At 48.6% G+C, this 23,580-nt stretch overlaps 1 protein-coding gene across 1 annotated transcript in view; it reads right to left on the reverse strand.

Annotated features, from left to right (window-relative positions):
- NDUFS1 (NADH:ubiquinone oxidoreductase core subunit S1) overlaps positions 1–23,580 on the reverse strand; it is a 38,415-nt gene that overhangs the window by 11,485 nt on the left and 3,350 nt on the right. The window contains exons 3-7 of the mRNA XM_063932659.1: positions 15,240–15,331; positions 11,890–11,997; positions 10,948–11,024; positions 7,885–7,966; positions 6,620–6,750 (exon numbers count right to left, since the gene is read on the reverse strand). Coding sequence (XP_063788729.1) covers positions 6,620–6,750; positions 7,885–7,966; positions 10,948–11,024; positions 11,890–11,997; positions 15,240–15,331 — 490 coding nt within the window. The remainder of the gene's footprint in view (positions 1–6,619; positions 6,751–7,884; positions 7,967–10,947; positions 11,025–11,889; positions 11,998–15,239; positions 15,332–23,580) is intronic.

Consider the following 23,580-nt stretch of genomic DNA (forward strand, 5'->3'; position numbering starts at 1 on the left):
CAGATATGGGCTCTTATATGATAAAGCCGCCAATTCTGATACTCTCCTGGCTGAAGCCAGGGCCAGTAGCATGGTTACTTTCCATGTAAGATACTTCAACTCCACCGATTTGAGCGGCTCAAACCAATGGGATTTGAGAAAATCCAAGACTACATTAAGATCCCACGGTGCCACTGGGGGCACAACCGGGGGCTGTATATGTAGTACTCCTTTTACAAATGTCTGAACTTCAGGTACTGAAGCCAGTTCTTTCTGGAAGAAAATCGACAGGGCCGAAATTTGAACCTTAATGGACCCCAATTTGAGGCCCATAGACAATCCTGTTTGCAGGAAATGTAGGAATCGACCCAGTTGAAATTCCTCCGTGGGGGCCTTCCTGGCCTCACACCACGCAACATATTTTCTCCAAATGCGGTGATAATGTTGTGCAGTCACCTCCTTCCTTGCTTTTACCAGTGTAGGAATGACCTCTTCCGGAATGCCTTTTTCCCTTAGAATTCGGCGTTCAACCGCCATGCCGTCAAACGCAGCCGCGGTAAGTCTTGGAATAGACACGGTCCCTGCTGAAGCAGGTCCGGTCTTAGAGGTAGAGGCCACGGATCCTCCGTGAGCATCTCTTGAAGTTCCGGGTACCAAGTTCTTCTTGGCCAATCCGGAGCCACTAGTATCGTTCTTACTCCCTTTTGCCGTATAATTCTCAGTACCTTTGGTATGAGAGGCAGAGGAGGGAACACATACACTGACTGGAACACCCACGGTGTTACCAGAGCGTCCACAGCTATTGCCTGAGGGTCTCTTGACCTGGCGCAATACCTGTCCAGTTTTTTGTTGAGGCGGGACGCCATCATATCCACCATTGGTTTTTCCCAACGGTTCACAATCATGTGGAAGACTTCTGGATGAAGTCCCCACTCTCCCGGGTGTAGATCGTGTCTGCTGAGGAAGTCTGCTTCCCAGTTGTCCACTCCCGGAATGAATACTGCTGACAGTGCTATCACATGATCTTCCGCCCAGCGAAGAATCCTTGCAGCTTCTGCCATTGCTGTCCTGCTTCTTGTGCCGCCCTGTCTGTTTACGTGGGCGACTGCCGTGATGTTGTCCGACTGGATCAACACCGGCTGACCCTGAAGCAGGGGTTTTGCCAGACTTAGAGCATTGTAAATCGCTCTTAGCTCCAGTATATTTATGTGAAGAGACATCTCCAGGCTTGACCATACTCCCTGGAAGTTTCTTCCCTGTGTGACCGCTCCCCAGCCTCTCAGACTGGCATCCGTGGTCACCAGGACCCAGTCCTGTATGCCGAATCTGCGGCCCTCTAACAGATGAGCACTCTGCAACCACCACAGAAGAGACACCCTTGTCCGTGGCGATAAAGGTTATCCGCTGATGCATCTGCAGATGCGATCCGGACCATTTGTCCAGCAGATCCCACTGAAAAGTTTGTGCGTGGAATCTGCCGAATGGAATCGCTTCGTAAGAAGCCACCATCTTTCCCAGGACTCTTGTGCATTGATGCACAGACACTTTCCCTGGTTTTAGGAGGTTCCTGACAAGTTCGGATAACTCCCTGGCTTTCTCCTCCGGAAGAAACACCTTTTTCTGAACCGTGTCCAGAATCATTCCCAGGAACAGCAGACGTGTCGTCGGGGTCAACTGAGATTTTGAAAAATTCAGAATCCACCCGTGTTGTTGCAGCACTAGTTGGGTTAGTGCTACTCCGTCCTCCAGCTGTTCTCTGGACCTTGCCCTTATCAGGAGATCGTCCAAGTAAGGGATAATTAATACGCCTCTTCTTCGCAGAAGAATCATCATTTCGGCCATTACCTTGGTAAAGACCCGAGGTGCCGTGGACAATCCAAACGGCAGCGTCTGAAACTGATAATGACAGTTTTGCACCACGAACCTGAGGTACCCTTGATGTGAAGGGCAAATTGGGACATGTAGGTAAGCATCCTTTATGTCCAGGGACACCATAAAGTCCCCTTCTTCCAGATTCGCTATCACTGCTCTGAGTGACTCCATCTTGAACTTGAATTTTTGTATGTACAGGTTCAAAGATTTCAGATTTAGAATAGGTCTTACCGAGCCGTCCGGCTTCGGTACCACAAATAGCGTGGAGTAATACCCCTTTCCCTGTTGTAGGAGGGGTACCTTGACTATCACCTGCTGAGAAAACAGCTTGTGAATGGCTTCCAATACCGTCGCCCTGTCTGAGGGAGACGTTGGCAAAGCAGACTTTAGGAACCGGCGAGGGGGAGACTTCTCGAATTCCAACCTGTAACCCTGAGATACTACCTGCAGAATCCAGGGGTCCACCTGCGAGCAAGCCCACTGTGCGCTGAAATTCTTGAGTCGACCCCCCACCGCTCCTGAGTCCGCTTGTAATGCCCCAGCGTCATGCTGAGGGCTTTGCAGAACCCTGGGAGGGCTTCTGTTCCTGGGCAGGGGCTGCTTGCTGCCCTCTCTTACCCCTTCCTCTGCCCCGAGGCAGATATGACTGTCCTTTTGTCCGCTTGTTCTTATAGGACCGAAAGGACTGCGGCTGAAAAGACGGTGTCTTTTTCTGTTGGGAGGGGGTCTGAGGTAAAAAGGTGGATTTTCCGGCAGTTGCCGTGGCCACCAGATCCGATAGACCGACGCCAAATAATTCCTCCCCTTTATACGGCAATACTTCCATATGTCGTTTGGAATCCGCATCACCTGACCACTGTCGCGTCCATAAACTCCTTCTGGCAGATATGGACATCGCATTTACTCTCGATGCCAGAGTGCAAATATCTCTCTGAGCATCTCGCATATAAAGGAAAGCATCCTTTAATTGCTCTATAGTCAATAAAATACTTCCCATTAGCAGTAGATACAATAAAGTAGATACATAAGAGTTCCCATTAGCAGTAGATACAATAAATGACATTTTATTTCTCATATGTTTGCAAGTGAGACAGATTTGTTTGTTACAACGATAATTGCCCGAAGGTTTAGTTGGTAACCAGGAAGGATTTTTTACTGGAATAACTGGTTTAAGGAAGCTGGGTGCTAGCAATTCTTTCAGGTTGGTATTCCTCCTAAATATAACTAAAGGCTTCTCAGCTAAACATTTGTTTAAAACTGGATCTTGTTTAATTAATTGATAATTTGTTTGAACTATTTTTTTGATGGCATTAGATTGTTTGTTAAACTTAGAAATGAATTTAATTGATTCCCTCATGGGGACCTCATCTTCCATATGATTAACCTGCTTTTTCTTTGACTTATCTATTACTGATAGTGAATTCTCATACCCTAGAAGGGAATTTGCATAAATTCTAGATTCTTCTATCATATACAGTGGGTATCCTCTTTCCTGAAACTGTTTTAATAGAGTTTCAACTTGTAAGAGGAAAGCTGAATCCAATGAGCAATTACGTCTTACTCTAATGATTTGATTCTTTGGGATGTTTTTGACCCATGGTCTATAATGACCACTCGTAAAATGTAAAAAATTACCCGATCCTACTGGTTTACTGTAGTTGGTTGAAATGATCATATTGTTGGCTATAGAAAAGGTGACATCAAGGAAGTTTATTGATGTTAAATCAAAATTGTGAGTGAATTTAAGATTAAAGGAATTATTATTCAAAAAATTAACAAAATCAAGTGCTTTTTGAAAACCCCCATTCCAAATAATAAATAAATCGTCAATGTAACGGCCATAGAGGACCAGGTTCTCTCTATACGGGCCGCTCCAGATGTATTCTTCCTCGAAGCGGCCCATATAGAGGTTGGCAAAACTTGGTGCAAACCTGGTCCCCATGGCCGTTCCAAGACGCTGTAAATAGTAGTGATCTTCAAATAAAAAATAATTGTGTGTAAGGATAAACAATATGGCTTGTAAAACAAAGTCACGTCGTCCTTGAGTGATGTTGGGATCTCTATCCAAATAATGTTTAACTGAATCGATACCCCTATCATGAGGAATATTGGTGTAGAGGGATTGGACATCCAGGGTAAGGAAACCCCACCCCTTAGTCCAATCCCTACCCACAGTTTGTTGTAAAATACATTGGGTATCTTTAACATAAGATTTCAGGGAAACGACGTGACTCTGTAAATGATAATCAACAAAATGTGATAAATTAGAAGTGAGTGATTCTACTCCCGAAATAATAGGTCTCCCAGGTGGATGTGATAAATCTTTATGTATTTTTGGTAAGTGATAAAAGATTGGAGTGACAGGGTGTGAGGGTAACAAAAAATAAACAGCACGTTTATAAAAGTTAGATACAGTGTTTCTATTTACACTTGCAAGAGGTGAAATACCTCCGGTTTTTATACTGCTATATATATATATATATATATGTATTGTTTGTCTTATTTACTTTGTTTTGTGTCATTAACTGTTTTATAAAATATTTTTCACTATAAAAAAGGTCAAGTTTCATTGAGTCAATCATTCTCCTTGCTAGACTGCACTTAATTAATCAATCAATCAATTCAAAGTGATTTTTGGTGCGCAGAGCATTTCTTTCTCCTTTGTATTTCAATTAGTTGTTCAGCCTAACCAGCTGTTTTTGCTCAGCAGCCCTAGAGATCACAATTTTCACTGATTACCATCTGGTAAATTACTACCATACATTATTTTAGCGCCAGATATATATACAGTTTGAGATTTATCTCTAGCTGTAGGTATATATAAGTTTTCAGGCCGTCTCATGTCGTCAACTGATTTTTGTAATGTGCTGACATTATCACGTAATTCCATAAACAAAGCCATCCATTCCGGTGTCGACTCCCTGGGGGGTGACATCACCATTATCGGCAATTGCTCTGCCTCCACACCAACATCGTCCTCATACATGTCGACACACACGTACCGACACACAGCAGACACACAGGGAATGCTCTTATCGAAGACAGGACCCCACTAGCCCTTTGGGGAGACAGAGGGAGAGTTTGCCAGCACACACCCAAGCGCTATAATATATATGGGAACAACCTTATATAAGTGTTGTTCTTTATAGCAGCTTAAATATATCAAAATATCGCCAAAAAAATGCCCCCCCTCTCTGTTTTACCCTGTTTCTGTAGTGCAGTGCAGGGGAGAGTCCTGGGAGCCTTCCTCACAGCGGAGCTGAGCAGGAAAATGGCGCTGTGTGCTGAGGAGAATAAGCTCCGCCCCCTATTTCGGCGGGTTTTTCTCCCGTAGTTTTAGATAACTGGCATGGGTTAAATACATACATATAGCCTCAATGGCTATATGTGATGTATTCTTTTGCCATAAAGGTATTAAATATTGCTGCCCAGGGCGCCCCCAGCAGCGCCCTGCACCCTCCGTGACCGCTTGGTGTGAAGTGTGTGACAACAATGGCGCACAGCTGCAGTGCTGTGCGCTACCTTCATGAAGACTGAAGAGCCTTCTGCCGCCTGTTTCCGGACCTTCAATCTTCAGCATCTGTAAGGGGGGTCGGCGGCGCGGCTCCGGGACGAACCCCAGGGTGAGACCTGTGTTCCGACTCCCTCTGGAGCTAATGGTGTCCAGTAGCCTAAGAATCCAATCCATCCTGCACGCAGGTGAGTTGAAATTCTCTCCCCTAAGTCCCTCGATGCAGTGAGCCTGTTGCCAGCAGGACTCACTGAAAATAAAAAACCTAAAAACTTTTTCTAAGCAGCTCTTTAGGAGAGCCACCTAGATTGCACCCTGCTCGGACGGGCACAAAAACCTAACTGAGGCTTGGAGGAGGGTCATAGGGGGAGGAGCCAGTACACACCACCTAATCCTAAAGCTTTATTTTTGTGCCCTGTCTCCTGCGGAGCCGCTATTCCCCATGGTCCCGACGGAGTCCCCAGCATCCACTTAGGACGTTAGAGAAATAAGTCTGCCAAACTCAACTTTCCCATATATTATTACAGAAGATAAAACGTGATTTCCACTGAAACAGATACACAGGGGACAGATATATGGACAGACAGGTGCGCACGCTCTGGGGTGGAGCTCACACAACTATTGGCGATACAGAGCCTTATGCGATTTACATCTACACTTACGACTGAAGGTGTGTAACTGGGCTGTAACGGGGCGTGCGCACGTAGGGACGCGTCACAGAGGGTGTGCCAGCGGAATTGCACTCTTTGCAGAGTTGTGCATATGCGTAAATACACAGCAATCATTTGCACCTAGTACACAACGCTGGTGCAAGTGCGCAGATGATAACGGCTATAAAGCAAAGCGTGCGGGTAGCTGCGTACCAGCCACAGACACGCGCACATCTCCTGAATAGAGGCAAATAGGCGCGTTTACTTCCGTGCATGCAATAGCAGAGCAACTATGGCTGAATTGCGTCCAACTGCGCGTCAGCCCCAATGTCTGTAAATGGGCAGCACCACAGTACTAATGGCATCTAATAAAAGTTACGGTGATATGGATTTCTTTATGGGTACTTTTTGCATTTTGTATTCCCAGAATGCTCCGGCCAATGAGATTAGCAGGAGAGAAAGGGGAAAGAAATGAGCGTTTATGCGCCACTAACCCTGAGCGCATTGCGTGCATTATATTACAGACATTCAGGGTAACCTCACTTCATAACACTATTCATCTGTCCACGTTCACCATATACAGCTGTGCAACATCGGTGTCATTTACCTAATACATCGGGTGCACTGAATGCAGCGGGTCATGATGGTTTTCACCAGCGGCCCGATGTTCTTGTCCTCCACGGCGCGTTTTCCCTCCATGAAGCGGCTCCTGTCGCTGCCGAACATCATGGACTGGTCCTGCAGAAGAGATTGTGGGGTCAATTCAGTAAGGATAGCAAATTCTAAGCATGCTGACCGGCGCCTCCCCCCCCTGCTACAAGCAGAAATTGCGAACAGCACGCAATAGTAAGGATCTCTCCTGCCGGCGCAGCTTAGCTGCGGCCGCAGGAGTCCCGGCGCCATTTTCTTGTCGCAGCGGCTGCGTGACCGCACCCCGACACGCCCCCGTTCGCACGTACCAGCCCACCATTTGCGCTGGCACGCCCCCGCAACGCTCCGTTTCCACCCAGAAAACGGAGCGTTGCTGCCCCCCTTCCGCCCTGCGACCGCCTCTGCCTGATTGACAAGCAGAGGTGATCATATTTTCTGCGGCCCCTCGCAGAAAATGCGGGTGCATGCGCAGTAGGGCCCGCTGCACATGCGCCCGCGACACCCCCACAATAATTCCGTACGAATCGCTACTTGCGATCCGTACTGAATTAGCCCCTCTATCAGGCCAAGGAAATTCTCTCCATGGAAAGGATTGAAGATATGAATCTGGCTCTGTTTATCCTTCCCGTGGCTGGAAACGGCTCCATTACCATGTTCATATGTAATGAGCGCAATCCGGTGAAAAGGAACCCGTGCTAATCAGTATATACTACAACAAGCAGGACACCATATACTCTTTGCAAAGCCTGCCTTCCAATTGTGTACACGACAAGTCTCCTGGTGTGGAGATACTGCAAGCAGCCTTCCGATACAAGCTCCAGCGTGGAACTACAAGTGGCTGCATCTGCGCATTCTCACACAGTGGGCCTGACCAGAGACGCAAACACTGCTGCTGGCGTATAGAGCAACTGCTGGCGGACGCAGGGGAGGGACACCACTACAGTAGTGTTACTATAAAGGGGAGACATCAGCAAGATATACAGTATATGTGCACACCACTTGGAAAGTACCATAATACAAGTGGAAAATACTGTACGTGCCATCACCAAAAGTTTGAGAGATGTAAATTAGCAGGACAGGTCATCATGATTGGCTATGGCGTATATTACTGCCCACATGACATTTTATGTCATTTAGCCATTAATATCTAAGGCTTAAATATAGGAAACACACCAGCGTCATATTACCTGAACTATTATGCATCAAAAATGATAACTTTACCTGCAAATCACATTCTCCTCCTTGATCACAAATGGGACAGTCCAATGGGTGATTAGCAAGCAAGAACTCCATTACTCCTTCCCTGAAAGAAACACAAAAGGTAGGTACACAATGTATCAGGTAACTGGAGACTGCAGCGTCACATTTATTTCACACAATATCACAGGAACGGTTGTTTTTTCCTTCACTTTAGAATTTGCTGGAAAGGATATCGTAACGTGGGCCTGATTCAGACCGGATCGCTGTTGTGCGAATTCACATGCGCAGCGTCAATACTTTTGCATGTTTAGGGTTGCCGTCTGCTTACGCAGCCTAGCTGGGAAGGCAGACAGCTACCTGCCATGGTTTGGGTCCTAGCGGCTACGTGTGACGTCATGCAGCCGCCGCAGTCTGCATCGCAAACGGTCCGGAACTCTTGCATTGTCCGGATGCCCCCTCCCGCCCCACAAACTCCTCAGCCTGTCAAATCAGAAAGAGGCATTCGCACAAGTTACACTCTGGGGGTAATTCAGACCTGATCGCTAGGCTGCGTTTTCGCACAGCGGGTGATCAGGTCTAAACTGCGCATGTGTATGTACGGCAATGCGTAGGCGCGTCGCACGGGTACAAAGCCGATCTCCGCTCAGCGATGGGTTTCTGCAAAGAATCCATTTGCACGGGCGAACGCAAGGAGATTGACAGGAAGAAGGCGTTTGTGGGAGGCAACTGACCGTTTTCTGGGAGTGTTTGGAAAAACTCAGGCGTGTCCAAGCGTTTGCAGGGTGGGTGTCTGACGTCAGTTCCGGTCCCGGACAGGCTGAAGTGATCGCAGCGGCTGAGTAAATCCTGGGCTGCGATGAGACTGCACAAGATCCGTCTCTACAGCTCTGCTACACATGCGTTCACACACTTGCACAGCGAAAATACACTCCCCTATGGGCGGCGACTATCTGATCGCAGCAGTGCAAAAATCGCCTGCTAGCGATCAGGTCAGAATTACCCGCTTTGTGCGCAAGTGCAGTGCTGCGCAAGCAAACACTTCATAGGGCTACAGCATGAGAAAGAAGTGCTGAATTAGGCCCAGAATCCAGGAATGGTGTTACACGGAAAAATTCTGCAGCACTCAGCCGGCCCCCAGTGTTCCAGACACCGTGACGTGGCCTCAAAAGTGGCCAACAGGCATCAATTTACTTACAGATCCAGAGATGATGGATTGCAGGCTATGCCTAAATCTATGCTGAAGAGATGTATGTTGTAAGTGGCCTATATACATGAGTGGCAGAGCTAGGTGCGGATACAAAGCATGTGTGTATTTGTGTTAAAAAAATAAAAAATGCTTCATATTTCACACATCGAAAAGTGTAACCACCCCTCAAACTCCTATACCATGATACCATCAATAACAAGGGTCACACACTTTGCAAATGAATGCAAAGTTACAAAACAACCTGAAGAGTTGGGGATAGCAAATAACCAGTTCATGTGGAACTACAAGCCCCAGCACGCCCTGCTGGTCTTAAGCAGAGACCTGGAGAGTATTAGACCAATCAAGGGCTGTCTTATTCTTTTTCTATTTTGTATCTGAATATTGCATACCGTGGTCTTCTAAACGTGGAATTGTGTTTAACAAGCAGCCGCTTCTCACACCCCAGCCTCCGTCCCTGACAGGGGAGTGTGCAGCTGCATGTCTGGGGTGTGTGGAGCAGAGATGTAAGAGGGAGGTGGCTCAGAACTGATCACTATGCAGCTTAATGGACACCCCAGCCTCCGTCCCTGAGAGGGGAGTGTGCAGCTGCATGTCTGGGGTGTGTGGAGCAGAGATGTAAGAGGGAGGTGGCTCAGAACTGATCACTATGCAGCTTAATGGACACCCCAGCCTCCGTCCCTGAGAGGGGAGTGTGCAGCTGCATTTCTGGGTTGTGTGGAGCAGAGATGTAAGAGGGAGGTGGCTCAGAACTGATCACTATGCAGCTTAATGGACACCCCAGCCTCCGTCCCTGAGAGGGGAGTGTGCAGCTGCATGTCTGGGGTGTGTGGAGCAGAGATGTAAGAGGGAGGTGGCTCAGAACTGATCACTATGCAGCTTAATGGACACCCCAGCCTCCGTCCCTGAGAGGGGAGTGTGCAGCTGCATGTCTGGGTTGTGTGGAGCAGAGATGTAAGAGGGAGGTGGCTCAGAACTGATCACTATGCAGCTTAATGGACACCCCAGCCTCCGTCCCTGAGAGGGGAGTGTGCAGCTGCATGTCTGGGTTATGTGGAGCAGAGATGTAAGAGGGAGGTGGCTCAGAACTGATCACTATGCAGCTTAATGGACACCCCAGCCTCCGTCCCTGAGAGGGGAGTGTGCAGCTGCATGTCTGGGTTGTGTGGAGCAGAGATGTAAGAGGGAGGTGGCTCAGAACTGATCACTATGCAGCTTAATGGTATGGATGGAAATGTACACGGCATTATGCCCACCAGCTAATAGCCGGAGTGACCGCCGTGTGCGGCACGGACAGCAGCTAGAAGGGCTGACCTGTCATTTTGGACACACGTCTGGTAGCCCCCAGGATCATTGCGACGGTGATCTGCTTTACTGTAGCGCATCGGTCACCCTGACGCACCTTCGTAGCAGACGTTCACCTCTCGCATCAGTGGCGTGTGGTGCTCCGCAGTTTCCACGTCAGTTATTCGCAGTGGTGCCATTTGTCCAGTCACGATACACTGTCACCGAAGCAGCACGCGGACAGTTCACACACTGCGCTGTGTCAGAAATCCCGCCGCCCTTGGCCCGAAAGCCGATAATCATCCCTTTTGTAACTCGGATAAATCGCTCTCTTACCCATGACAGTAACAAGTGATATGTGTGCAGACGGCCTTATATACCCACCAAGCCAGCGCGTGACGTACTTCACGGGCTACACACTGCCGACGTCACATGTAGGAGGTGGTCATAATAATGTGACTTAACCGTGTAAACAAATACTTCACACCTTCATTTTGTTAGATGTATACACGCCGTCAGCATTGGGTTTTTATACTCCATACAGAGCATTTCTAGAATATATATTGGAACATCAGGTGTTATTTCCTGCAGCGTACCTTGCTTTTTTGGTTTTCTCCGAGTCAGTCAGTATATTCCACCCTTTCATGACCGGCATAGCACACGCAGCAACGGGCTGTGAAACCAGAATTACAGAGGCTTTCAGTTGGTCATTACACATTACGGTTTTACACTGTGTTGTGTACAAATGGAAGGCTGCACTATGAGTCAGGAGGTCCCTGTACAATGACCCTCATTCCGAGCTGATCGCTCGCTAGCTGCTTTTAGCAGCATTGCACACGCTAGGCCGCCGCCCACTGGGAGTGTATCTTAACTTAGCAGAAGTGCGAACGAAAGGATCGCAGAGCGGCTACAAAAAAAGATTGTGCAGTTTCTGAGCAGCTCGAGACTTACTCCTAGCTAGCGATCACTGCAGACTATTTAGTTCCTGTTTTGACGTCACAAACATGCCCTGCGTTTGGCCAGCCATGCCTGCCTTTTTATCTGACACGCCTGAGTTTTTTCACACACTCCCCGAAAAAGGTCAGTTACCACCCAGAAACACCCACTTCCTGTCAATCACTCTGCAGCCAGCAGTGCGACTGAAAAGCGTCACTAGAGCTTGTGTTAAACTGCAATGGCTTTTGTGATAGTACGACGCGCGTGCGCAGTGCGCCCCATATGCATGCACAGATTTGCCGTTTTTTGGCCTGATCGCTGCGCTGCAAACGAAAGCAACTAGCGAACAACTCGGAATGAGGGCCAATATTCTGCCCATGAGAAGGACACGACTCACTGATGGCGCTATTCCGGAACGTAAACCTGTGCTAACAATCTTTCACATTGCAGAGGAAATATGGAGGACAAGACTGCGTCAGAATACAGCCGTACGTTTGTTTTGCTCTATATTATTCTTCAGCGCAATCACATTACACCTTACAGGAAACAGATAAGAGCAATAACCGGCTCAGCCGATGGGACATAGAGGTCGGCTTACACACCTTGGGGGCTTTCTCTATTTCCACAAGGCACATACGACAGTTTCCAGCCACCGACAGCCGATCGTGGTAACAGAAGCGCGGGATCTGCACGCCCACCTTCTCACACGCCTGTGGGAGAGGGAAGAACAGCAGAGGTCACAAATCTGCAGATTGTTTATTTCATGTACAGCGCAGCGCATGGCGGCAGGCAGCAGGTCCATAGTGTGTGAAGGTATCTACAGCGCAGCGCATGGCGGCAGGTCCATAGTGTGTGACGGGATCTACAGCGCAGCGCATGGCGGCAGGTCCATAGTGTGTGACGGGATCTACAGCGCATGGCGGCAGGTCCATAGTGTGTGACAGGATCTACAGCGCATGGCGGCAGATCCCGAATGTGTGACAGGATCTACAGCGCATGGCGGCAGGTCCATAGTGTGTGATGGGATGTACAGCGCAGCGCATAGCGGCAGGTCCATAGTGTGTGACGGGATGTACAGCGCAGCGCATGGCGGCAGGTCCATAGTGTTTGACGGGATGTACAGCGCAGCGCATGGCGGCAGGTCCATAGTGTGTGACAGGATCTACAGCGCATGGCGGCAGATCCCGAATGTGTGACAGGATCTACAGCGCATGGCGGCAGGTCCATAGTGTGTGATGGGATGTACAGCGCAGCGCATAGCGGCAGGTCCATAGTGTGTGACGGGATGTACAGCGCAGCGCATGGCGGCAGGTCCATAGTGTTTGACGGGATGTACAGCGCAGCGCATGGCGGCAGGTCCATAGTGTGTGACAGGATCTACAGCGCATGGCGGCAGATCCCGAATGTGTGACAGGATCTACAGCGCATGGCGGCAGGTCCATAGTGTGTGATGGGATGTACAGCGCAGCGCATAGCGGCAGGTCCATAGTGTGTGACGGGATGTACAGCGCAGCGCATGGCGGCAGGTCCATAGTGTTTGACGGGATGTACAGCGCAGCGCATGGCGGCAGGTCCATAGTGTGCGACGGGATCTACAGCGCAGTGCATGGCGGCAGATCCATAGTGTGTGACGGGATCTACAGCGCATGGCGGCAGATCCCGAATGTGTGACAGGATCTACAGCGCATGGCGGCAGGTCCATAGTGTGTGACGGGATGTACAGCGCAGCGCATGGCGGCAGGTCCATAGTGTGTGACGGGATCTACAGTGCAGCGCATGGCGGCAGGTCCATAGTGTGTGACAGGATCTACAGCGCAGTGCATGGCGGCAGGTCCATAGTGTGTGACAGGATGTACAGCGCAGCGCATAGCGGCAGATCCATAGTGTGTGACGGGATCTACAGCGCAGCGCATGGCGGCAGGTCCATAGTGTGTGACGGGATGTACAGCGCAGCGCATGGCGGCAGGTCCATAGTGTGTGACGGGATGTACAGCGCAGCGCATGGCGGCAGGTCCATAGTGTGTGACGGGATGTACAGCGCAGTGCATGGCGGCAGGTCCATAGTGTGTGACAGGATCTACAGCGCATGGCGGTAGATCCCGAATGTGTGACAGGATCTACAGCGCATGGCGGCAGGTCCATAGTGTGTGACGGGATCTACAGCGCAGCGCATGGCGGCAGGTCCATAGTGTGTGACGGTATGTACAGCGCAGCGCATGGCGGCAGATCCATAGTGTGTGACGGGATGTACAGCGCAGTGCATGGCGGCAGGTCCATAGTGTGTGACGGTATGTACAGCGCAGCGCATGGCGGCAGGTCCATAGTGTGTGACGGGATGTAAAGCGCATGGCGGCAGGTCCATAGTGTGTGACGGGATGTACAGCGCAGTGCATGGCGGCAGGTCCATAGTGTGTGACGGTATGTACAGCGCAGCGCATGGTGGCAAGTCCATAGTGTGTGACGGTATGTACAGTGCAGCGCATGGCGGCAGGTCCATAGTGTGTGACAGGATCTACAGCGCATGGCGGCAGGTCCATAGTGTGTGACGGAATGTACAGCGCAGCGCATGGCGGCAGATCTATAGTGTGTGACGGGATGTACAGCGCATGGCGGCAGATCCATAGTGTGTGACGGAATGTACAGCGAAGCGCATGGCGGCAGGTCCATAGTGTGTGACGGGATCTACAGCGCAGCGCATGGCGGCAGGTCCATAGTGTGTGACGGGATGTACAGCGCAGTGTATGGCGGCAGGTCCATAGTGTGTGACGGGATCTACAGCGCAGCGCATGGCGGCAGATTCATAGTGTGTGACGGGATGTACAGCGCAGCGCATGGTGGCAGGTCCCTAATGTGTGACAGGATCTACAGCGCAGCGCATGGCGGCAGATTCATAGTGTGTGACGGGATGTACAGCGCAACACATGGCGGCAGATTCATAGTGTGTGATGGGATGTACAGCGCAGCGCATGGCGGCAGATCCATAGTGTGTGACGGGATCTACAGCACAGTGCATGGCGGCAGGTCCATAGTGTGTGACAGGATCTACAGCGCATGGCGGCAGGTCCATAGTGTGTGACGGAATGTACAGCGCAGCGCATGGCGGCAGGTCCATAGTGTGTGACGGGATCTACAGCACAGTGCATGGCGGCAGGTCCATAGTGTGTGACGGAATGTACAGCGCAGCGCATGGCGGCAGGTCCATAGTGTGTGACGGGATCTACAGCGCAGCGCATGGCGGCAGGTCCATAGTGTGTGACAGGATCTACAGCGCAGCGCATGGCGGTAGATCCATAGTGTGTGACGGGATCTACAGCGCAGTGCATGGCGGCAGGTCCATAGTGTGTGACGGGATGTACAGCGCAGTGTATGGCGGCAGGTCCATAGTGTGTGACGGGATGTACAGCGCAGTGCATGGCGGCAGGTCCATAGTGTGTGACGGGATCTACAGCACAGCGCATGGCGGCAGGTCCATAGTGTGTGACGGTATGTACAGCGCAGTGCATGGCGGCAGGTCCATAGTGTGTGACGGGATGTACAGCGCAGCGCATGGCGGCAGGTCCATAGTGTGTGACGGTATGTACAGCGCAGCGCATGGCGGCAGGTCCATAGTGTGTGACGGTATGTACAGCGCAGTGTATGGCGGCAGGTCCATAGTGTGTGACGGTATGTACAGCGCAGTGTATGGCGGCAGGTCCATAGTGTATGACGGCATGTACAGCGCAGTGTATGGCGGCAGGTCCATAGTGTGTGACGGTATGTACAGCGCAGTGTATGGCGGCATGCAATGATGGGGATCAGCAAGTTGCAGATTCTTAATATGCTGAATTTCCGTGATCACCAGACGGATCTGGTCAGCACAAGACACACATTACAGTTCCATCACGGTGTGGGCTCACGTGGCATGGGTTGGGTATGAGTACAGCCAGAGGCGGACTGTGTAAATGTACTGTACCTGCAGCACTGTGGTTCCAGGCTCCACCATCACCGGCTTCCCATCCACAAACACCTCCAACAGATTGCTAGCCGCTGTGGCCGCTGTCCGGACTAAACACAGAGATAGATCATAACGCAGCACAATGGATGAACAGAGAGATAATAACAACCCCTGAATCTATGAGAACGCCGTCATCTGTGCGTCTTCCTGTGGGTGAGGTGCAAAAACGCCTTCGTGAAAGATTAAAGATCCGATTATCATGAGAATGAGACGCACCGATACTGACCGAACATCACGTAACAGTCTAATCGGGGACAGAGAACGTTACTAGAACACCGTCACACTCCAAGGCGGCCACTTCTAAAGCATCAAATATATAGGTATGTCTGTATGTACAATTTATTCCTACGAGCAGCAAAAAAAGGAATAAAAATCATAAACTGATGTTGCTTAACAAAAAGATTAAGGAACTTATGGGCAAGAAAAGGCGAGCATTTAAAAAATACAAATCTGACGGGGAAGCAGAGTCATTTCAGCACTATAAGGAATGTAACAAAATATGCAAAAAGGAAATAAGAGCCGCTAAAGTAGAAACTGAAAAACTAGTAGCAAAGGAAAGCAAAGCGAATCCCAAAAAATTCTTTAAATACATAAATAGCAAGAGATTAAAGAAGGAGAGTATAGGCCCTTTGAAGGACACGTTGGGAGTCTTAAGCAAAAATGATAATGACATAGCGGACACACTAAATTCGGTTTTTTCAACAGTATTTACTAGAGAGGACCCAATTCAGGGACTAACACAATCTCAATAATGAGAATATCCCACTGATAGGTACTTATTTAAGCGAGGAAGTAGTCTGTGACCGATTAAAACATTTAAAGATTAATAAGTCACCAGGTCCCGATGGTATTCACCCAAGGGTTCTAATGGAGCTTCATTCTGAACTTGCAAAGCCGCTATTTTTGATCTTTAAGGATTCAGTAATATCAGGTATGGTTCCCAAAGACTGGCGTATAGCGGAAGTAGTGCCTATATTCAAAAAGGGAAGTAAAGCTGAACCAGGTAATTATAGACCAGTTAGTCTTACATCTATAGTGGGGAAAGTATTGGAAGGTATTCTAAGAGATAGTATTCAGAAGTTCCTTGAAGTCAATAAGGTCATTAAAAGGAATCAACATGGGTTTATGAAGGACAGATCCTGTCAAACCAACTTACTTGGCTTTTATGAAACAGTAAGCGCAAACCTAGATCAGGGTAAAGAGGTGGATGTAATCTTTTTAGATTTTGCCAAAGCGTTCGACAATGTACCACACATGAGACTTACCTACAAGCTACAAGAATCAGGGCTAGGAAGCAATATATGCACTTGGGTCAAAAACTGGTTAGATAATAGGGAGCAGCGCGCTGTGGTTAATGGATCTTTTTCAACTTGGACTGAAGTGCTAAGTGGTGTGCCGCAAGGCTCAGTATTAGGACCGCCATTGTTCAATATTTTCATTAACGACCTAACAGAGAGCATGGTGTCAATTTTTGTAGATGATACCAAATTGTGTACAGTTATAAATGCGGAGGGGGATGCTGTGTCGCTTCAGAATGACTTAGTTAAATTAGAAGCTTGGGCAGCGAAATGGAGAATGCGCTTCAATACAGACAAGTGTAAGGTAATGCACTGTGGTAACAAGAACAAAAATAACACCTACCTACTAAATGGGGTAAAATTAGGGGATTCTGTACTGGAAAAAGGACTTAGGTGTCCTCATAGATAGTAAACTAAGCAGTAGTACCCAAAGTAGGACTGCAGCAAAGAAGGCTAATAAGATATTAGCATGCATAAAATGGGGAATTGATGCTAGGGACGAGAGTATTATACTCCCGTTATATAAATCACTTGTGAGGCCACACCTTGAATACTGTGTACAATTCTGGGCACCTTACTACAAAAGGGATATCCTGGAGCTAGAAAAGGTTCAAAGGCGGGCGACCAAACTAATTAAGGGTATGGAGACGCTGGAATACGAGGAAAGGCTTGCAAGACTAGGCATGCTTACACTGGAAAAGAGGAGATTAAGAGGGGACATGATCAACATCTACAAATATATAATAAGAATTTACTTACCGATAATTCTATTTCTCGGAGTCCGTAGTGGATGCTGGGGTTCCTGAAAGGACCATGGGGAATAGCGGCTCCGCAGGAGACAGGGCACAAAAAGTAAAGCTTTAGGATCAGGTGGTGTGCACTGGCTCCTCCCCCTATGACCCTCCTCCAAGCCTCAGTTAGGATACTGTGCCCGGACGAGCGTACACAATAAGGAAGGATTTTGAATCCCGGGTAAGACTCATACCAGCCACACCAATCACACTGTACAACCTGTGATCTGAACCCAGTTAACAGTATGATAACAGCGGAGCCTCTGAAAAGATGGCTCACAACAATAATAACCCGATTTTTGTAACTATGTACAAGTATTGCAGATAATCCGCACTTGGGATGGGCGCCCAGCATCCACTACGGACTCCGAGAAATAGAATTATCGGTAAGTAAATTCTTATTTTCTCTATCGTCCTAGTGAATGCTGGGGTTCCTGAAAGGACCATGGGGATAATACCAAAGCTCCCAAACGGGCGGGAGAGTGCGGATGACTCTGCAGCACCGAATGAGAGAACTCCAGGTCCTCCTTAGCCAGGGTATCAAATTTGTAGGATTTTACCAACGTGTTTGCCCCTGACTAAATAGCCGCTCGGCAAAGTTGTAAAGCCGAGACCCCTCGGGCAGCCGCCCAAGATAAGCCCACCTTCCTTGTGGAATGGGCATTTACATATTTTGGCTGTGGCAGGCCTGCTACAGAATGTGCAAGCTGAATTGTATTACACATCCAACTAGCAATAGTCTGCTTAGAAGCAAGAGCACCCAGTTTGTTGGGTGCATACAGGATAACAGCAAGTCAGTTTTCCTGACTCCAGCCGTCCTGGAACCTATATTTACAGGGCCCTGACAACATCTAGCAACCTGGAGTCCTCGAAGTCCCTAGTAGGCGCAAGGCACCAAAATAAGCTGGTTCAGGTGAAACACTGACACCACCTTAGGGAGAGAACTGGGGACGAGTCCGCAGCTCTGCCCTGTCCAAATGGACAACCAGATATGGGCTTTTTTGAGAAAAAAACCACCAATTTGACACTCGCCTGGTCCAGGCCAGGGCCAAGAGCATGGTCACTTTTCATGTGAGATGCTTCAAATCCACAGATTTGACTGGTTTTAAACCAATGTGATTTGAGGAATCCCAGAACTACGTTGAGATCCCACAGTGCCACTGGAGGCACAAAAGGGGGTTGTATATGCAATACTCCCTTGACAAACTTCTGGACTTCAGGAACTGAAGCCACTTCTTTCTGGAAGAAAATCGACAGGGCCGAAATTTGAACCTTAATGGACCCCAATTTGAGGCCCATAGACACTCCTGTTTGCAGGAAATGCAGGAATCGACCGAGTTGAAATTTCTTCGTGGGGCCTTTCTGGCCTCACACCACGCAACATATTTTTGCCACATGTGGTGATAATGTTGTGCGGTCACCTCCTTTCTGGCTTTGACCAGGGTAGGAATGACCTCTTCCGGAATGCCTTTTTCCCTTAGGATCCGGCGTTCCACCGCCATGCCGTCAAACGCAGCTGCGGTAAGTCTTGGAACAGACATGGTACTTGCTGAAACAAGTCCCTTCTTAGCGGCAGAGGCCATAAGTCCTCTGTGAGCATCTCTTGAAGTTCCGGGTACCAAGTCCTTCTTGGCCAATCCGGAGCCATGAGTATAGTTCTTACTCCTCTACGTCTTATAAGTCTCAGTACCTTAGGTATGAGAAGCAGAGGATGGAACACATACACCGACTGGTACATCCATGGTGTTACCAGAACGTCCACAGCTATTGCCTGAGGGTCTCTTAACCTGGCGCAATACCTGTCCCGTTTTTTGTTCAGACGGGACGCCATCATGTCCACCTTTGGTATTTCCCAACGGTTTACAATCATGTGGAAAACTTCCCGATGAAGTTTCCATTCTGCCGGGTGGAGGTCGTGCCTGCTGAGGAAGTCTGCTTCCCAGTTTCCATTCCCGGAATGAAACACTGCTGACAGTGCTATCACATGATTTTCCGCCCAGCGAAAAGTCCTTGCAGTTTTTGCCATTGCCCTCCTGCTTCTTGTGCCGCCCTGTCTATTTACGTGGGCGACTGCCGTGATGTTTTACCCACTGGATCAATACCGGCTGACCTTGAAGCAGAGGTCTTGCTAAGCTTAGAGTATTATAAATTTACCCTTAGCTCCAGTATATTTATGTGGAGAAAAGTCTCCAGACTTGATCACACTCCCTGGAAATTTTTTCCTTGTGTGACTGCTCCCCAGCCTCTCGGGCTGGCCTCCGTGGTCACCAGCATCCAATCCTGAATGCCGAATCTGCGGCCCTCTAGAAGATGAGCACTCTGTAACCACCACAGGAGAGACACCCTTGTCCTTGGATATAGGGTTATCCGCTGATGCATCTGAAGATGCGATCCGGACCATTTGTCCAGCAGATCCCACTGAAAAATTCTTGCGTGAAATCTGCCGAATGGAATTGCTTCGTAGGAAGTCACCATCTTTACCAGGACCCTTGTGCAATGATGCACTGATTTTAGGAGGTTCCTGACTAGCTCGGATAACTCCCTGGCTTTCTCTTCCGGGAGAAACACCTTTTTCTGGACTGTGTCCAGAATCATCCCTAGGCACAGCAGACTTGTCGTCGGGATCAGCTGCGATTTTGGAATATTTAGAATCCACCCGTGCTGTTGTAGCAGTATCCGAGATAGTGCTACTCCGACCTCCAACTGTTCCCTGGACTTTGCCCTTATCAGGAGATCGTCCAAGTAAGGGATAATTAAGACGCCTTTTCTTCGAAGAAGAATCATCATTTCGGCCATTACCTTGGTAAAGACCCGGGGTGCCGTGGACAATCCAAACGGCAGCGTCTGAAACTGATAGTGACAGTTCTGTACCACGAACCTGAGGTACCCTTAGTGAGAAGGGCAAATTTTGGACATGGAGGTAAGCATCCCTGATGTCTCGGGACACTATATAGTCCCCTTCTTCCTGGTTCGTTATCACTGCTCTGAGTGACTCCATCTTGATTTGAACCTTTGTAAGTGTTCAAATTTTTTTAGATTTAGAATAGGTCTCACCTAGCCTTCTGGCTTCAGTACCACAATATAATGTGGAATAATACCCCTTTTCTTGTTGTAGGAGGGGTAATTTGATTATCACCTGCTGGGAATACAGCTTGTGAATTGTTTCCCATACTGCCTCCTTGTCGGAGGGAGACCTTGGTAAACCAGACTTCAGGAGCCTGCGAAGGGGAAACGTCTCGACATTCCAATCTGTACCCCTGGGATACTACATGTAGGATCCAGGGGTCCTGTACGGTCCCAGCGTCATGCTGAGAGCTTGGCAGAAGCGGTGGAACGCTTCTGTTCCTGGGAGTGGGCTGCCTGCTGCAGTCTTCTTCCCTTTCCTCTATCCCTGGGCAGATATGACTCTTATAGGGACGAAAGGACTGAGGCTGAAAAGACGGTGTCTTTTCTGCAGAGATGTGACTTAGGGTAAAAACGGTGGATTTTCCAGCAGTTGCCGTGGCCACCAGGTCCGATGGACCGACCCCAAATAACTCCTCTTCCTTTATACGGCAATACACCTTTGTGCCGTTTGGAATCTGCATCACCTGACCACTGTCGTGTCCATAAACATCTTCTGGCAGATATGGACATCGCACTTACTCTTGATGCCAGAGTGCAAATATCCCTCTGTGCATCTCGCATATATAGAAAATGCATCCTTTAAATGCTCTATAGTCAATAAAATACTGTCCCTGTCAAGGGTATCAATATTTTTAGTCAGGGAATCCGACCAAGCCACCCCAGCTCTGCACATCCAGGCTGAGGCGATCGCTGGTCGCAGTATAACACTAGTATGTGTGTATATACTTTTTATGATATTTTCCAGCCTCCTGTCAGCTGGCTCCTTGAGGACGGCCCTATCTATAGACGGTACCGCCACTTGTTTTGATAAGCGTGTGAGCGCCTTATCCACCCTAAGGGGTGTTTCCCAACGCGCCCTAACTTCTGGCGGGAAAGGGTATACCGCCCATAATTTTCTATCGGGGGGAACCCACGCATCATCACACACTTCATTTAATTTATCTGATTCAGGAAAAACTACGGTAGTTTTTTTCACATCCCACATAATACCCTCTTTTGTGGTACTTGTAGTATCAGAAATATGTAACACCTCCTTCATTGCCCTTAACGTGTGGCCCTAATAAGGAATACGTTTGTTTATTCACCGTCGACACTGGATTCAGTGTCCGTGTCTGTGTCTGTGTCGACCGACTAAAGTAAACGGGCGTTTTAAAACCCCTGACGGTGTTTCTGAGACGTCTGGACCGGTACTAATTGTTTGTCGGCCGTCTCATGTCGTCAACCGACCTTGCAGCGTGTTGACATTATCACGTAATTCCCTAAATAAGCCATCCATTCCGGTGTCGACTCCCTAGAGAGTGACATCACCATTACAGGCAATTGCTCCGCCTCCTCACCAACATCGTCCTCATACATGTCGACACACACGTACCGACACACAGCACACACACAGGGAATGCTCTGATAGAGGACAGGACCCACTAGCCCTTTGGAGAGACAGAGGGAGAGTTTGCCAGCACACACCAAAAACGCTATAATTATATAGGGACAACCTTATATAAGTGTTTTCCCTTATAGCATCTTTTATATATTTCTAACGCCAAATTAGTGCCCCCCCTCTCTGTTTTAACCCTGTTTCTGTAGTGCAGTGCAGGGGAGAGCCTGGGAGCCTTCCCTCCAGCCTTTCTGTGAGGGAAAATGGCGCTGTGTGCTGAGGAGATAGGCCCCGCCCCTTTTTCGGCGGGCTCGTCTCCCGCTCTTTAATGGATTCTGGCAGGGGTTAAATATCTCCATATAGCCCCCGGAGGCTATATGTGAGGTATTTTTAGCCAAAAAAGGTTTTCATTTGCCTCCCAGGGCGCCCCCCTCCCAGCGCCCTGCACCCTCAGTGACTGCCGTGTGAAGTGTGCTGAGAGGAAATGGCGCACAGCTGCAGTGCTGTGCGCTACCTTAAGAAGACTGAGGAGTCTTCTGCCGCCGATTCTGGACCTCTTCTCGTTTCAGCATCTGCAAGGGGGCCGGCGGCGAGGCTCCGGTGACCATCCAGGCTGTACCTGTGATCGTCCCTCTGGAGCTAATGTCCAGTAGCCAAAGAAGCCAATCCATCCTGCACGCAGGTGAGTTCACTTCTTCTCCCCTAAGTCCCTCGTTGCAGTGATCCTGTTGCCAGCAGGACTCACTGTAAAATAAAAAACCTAAGCTAAACTTTTCTAAGCAGCTCTTTAGGAGAGCCACCTAGATTGCACCCTTCTCGGCCGGGCACAAAAATCTAACTGAGGCTTGGAGGAGGGTCATAGGGGGAGGAGCCAGTGCACACCACCTGATCCTAAAGCTTTACTTTTTGTGCCCTGTCTCCTGCGGAGCCGCTATTCCCCATGGTCCTTTCAGGAACCCCAGCATCCACTAGGACGATAGAGAAAAGGGGACAATATACAGATCTTGCGCAGGACCTGTTTTTGGTTAGATCAACACAGAGGACTCGTGGACACTCGCTCAGGTTAGAGGAGAGGAGATTCCACACAATACGGCGTAAAGGTTTTTTTTACGGTAAGGACGATACGTGTTTGGAATTCCCTGCCTGAGGGAGTTGTAATGGCCAACTCAGTCAACACCTTTAAGAATGGGTTAGATAAATTCCTAATGGATAAGGATATCCAGGGTTACGGGGCATAGTCACGCACTATGGTTATTATAAAAAGGAGGGGTTAATCGGAACGGCAGTCATCAAATTCAGTCAAAATTTTATACAAAATAATCGTGCATAGGAGACCACAAATAGGTTGAACCCGATGGACAATTGTCTTTTTTCAACCTTAGATACTATGTTACTATGTCTGTCTGTCTGTCTATTCTGTGGCATCTTATAAATATAGTATAGATAATAATTACAGGTTGAGTATCCCTTATCCAAAATGCTTGGGACCAGAGGTATTTTGGATATGGGATTTTTCCGTATTTTGGAATAATTGCATACCATAATGAGATATCATGGTGATGGGACCGAAGTCTAAGCACAGAATGTATTTACGTTTTATATACACCTTATACACACAGCCTGAAGGTCATTTTAGCCAATATGTTTTATAACTTTATGCCTTAAACAAAGTGTGTGTACATTCACACAATTCATTTATGTTTCATATA

Source organism: Pseudophryne corroboree, chromosome 7 (genome assembly GCF_028390025.1).
Source record: "Pseudophryne corroboree isolate aPseCor3 chromosome 7, aPseCor3.hap2, whole genome shotgun sequence".
In the NCBI taxonomy this organism is placed as follows: Eukaryota; Metazoa; Chordata; class Amphibia; order Anura; family Myobatrachidae; genus Pseudophryne; species Pseudophryne corroboree.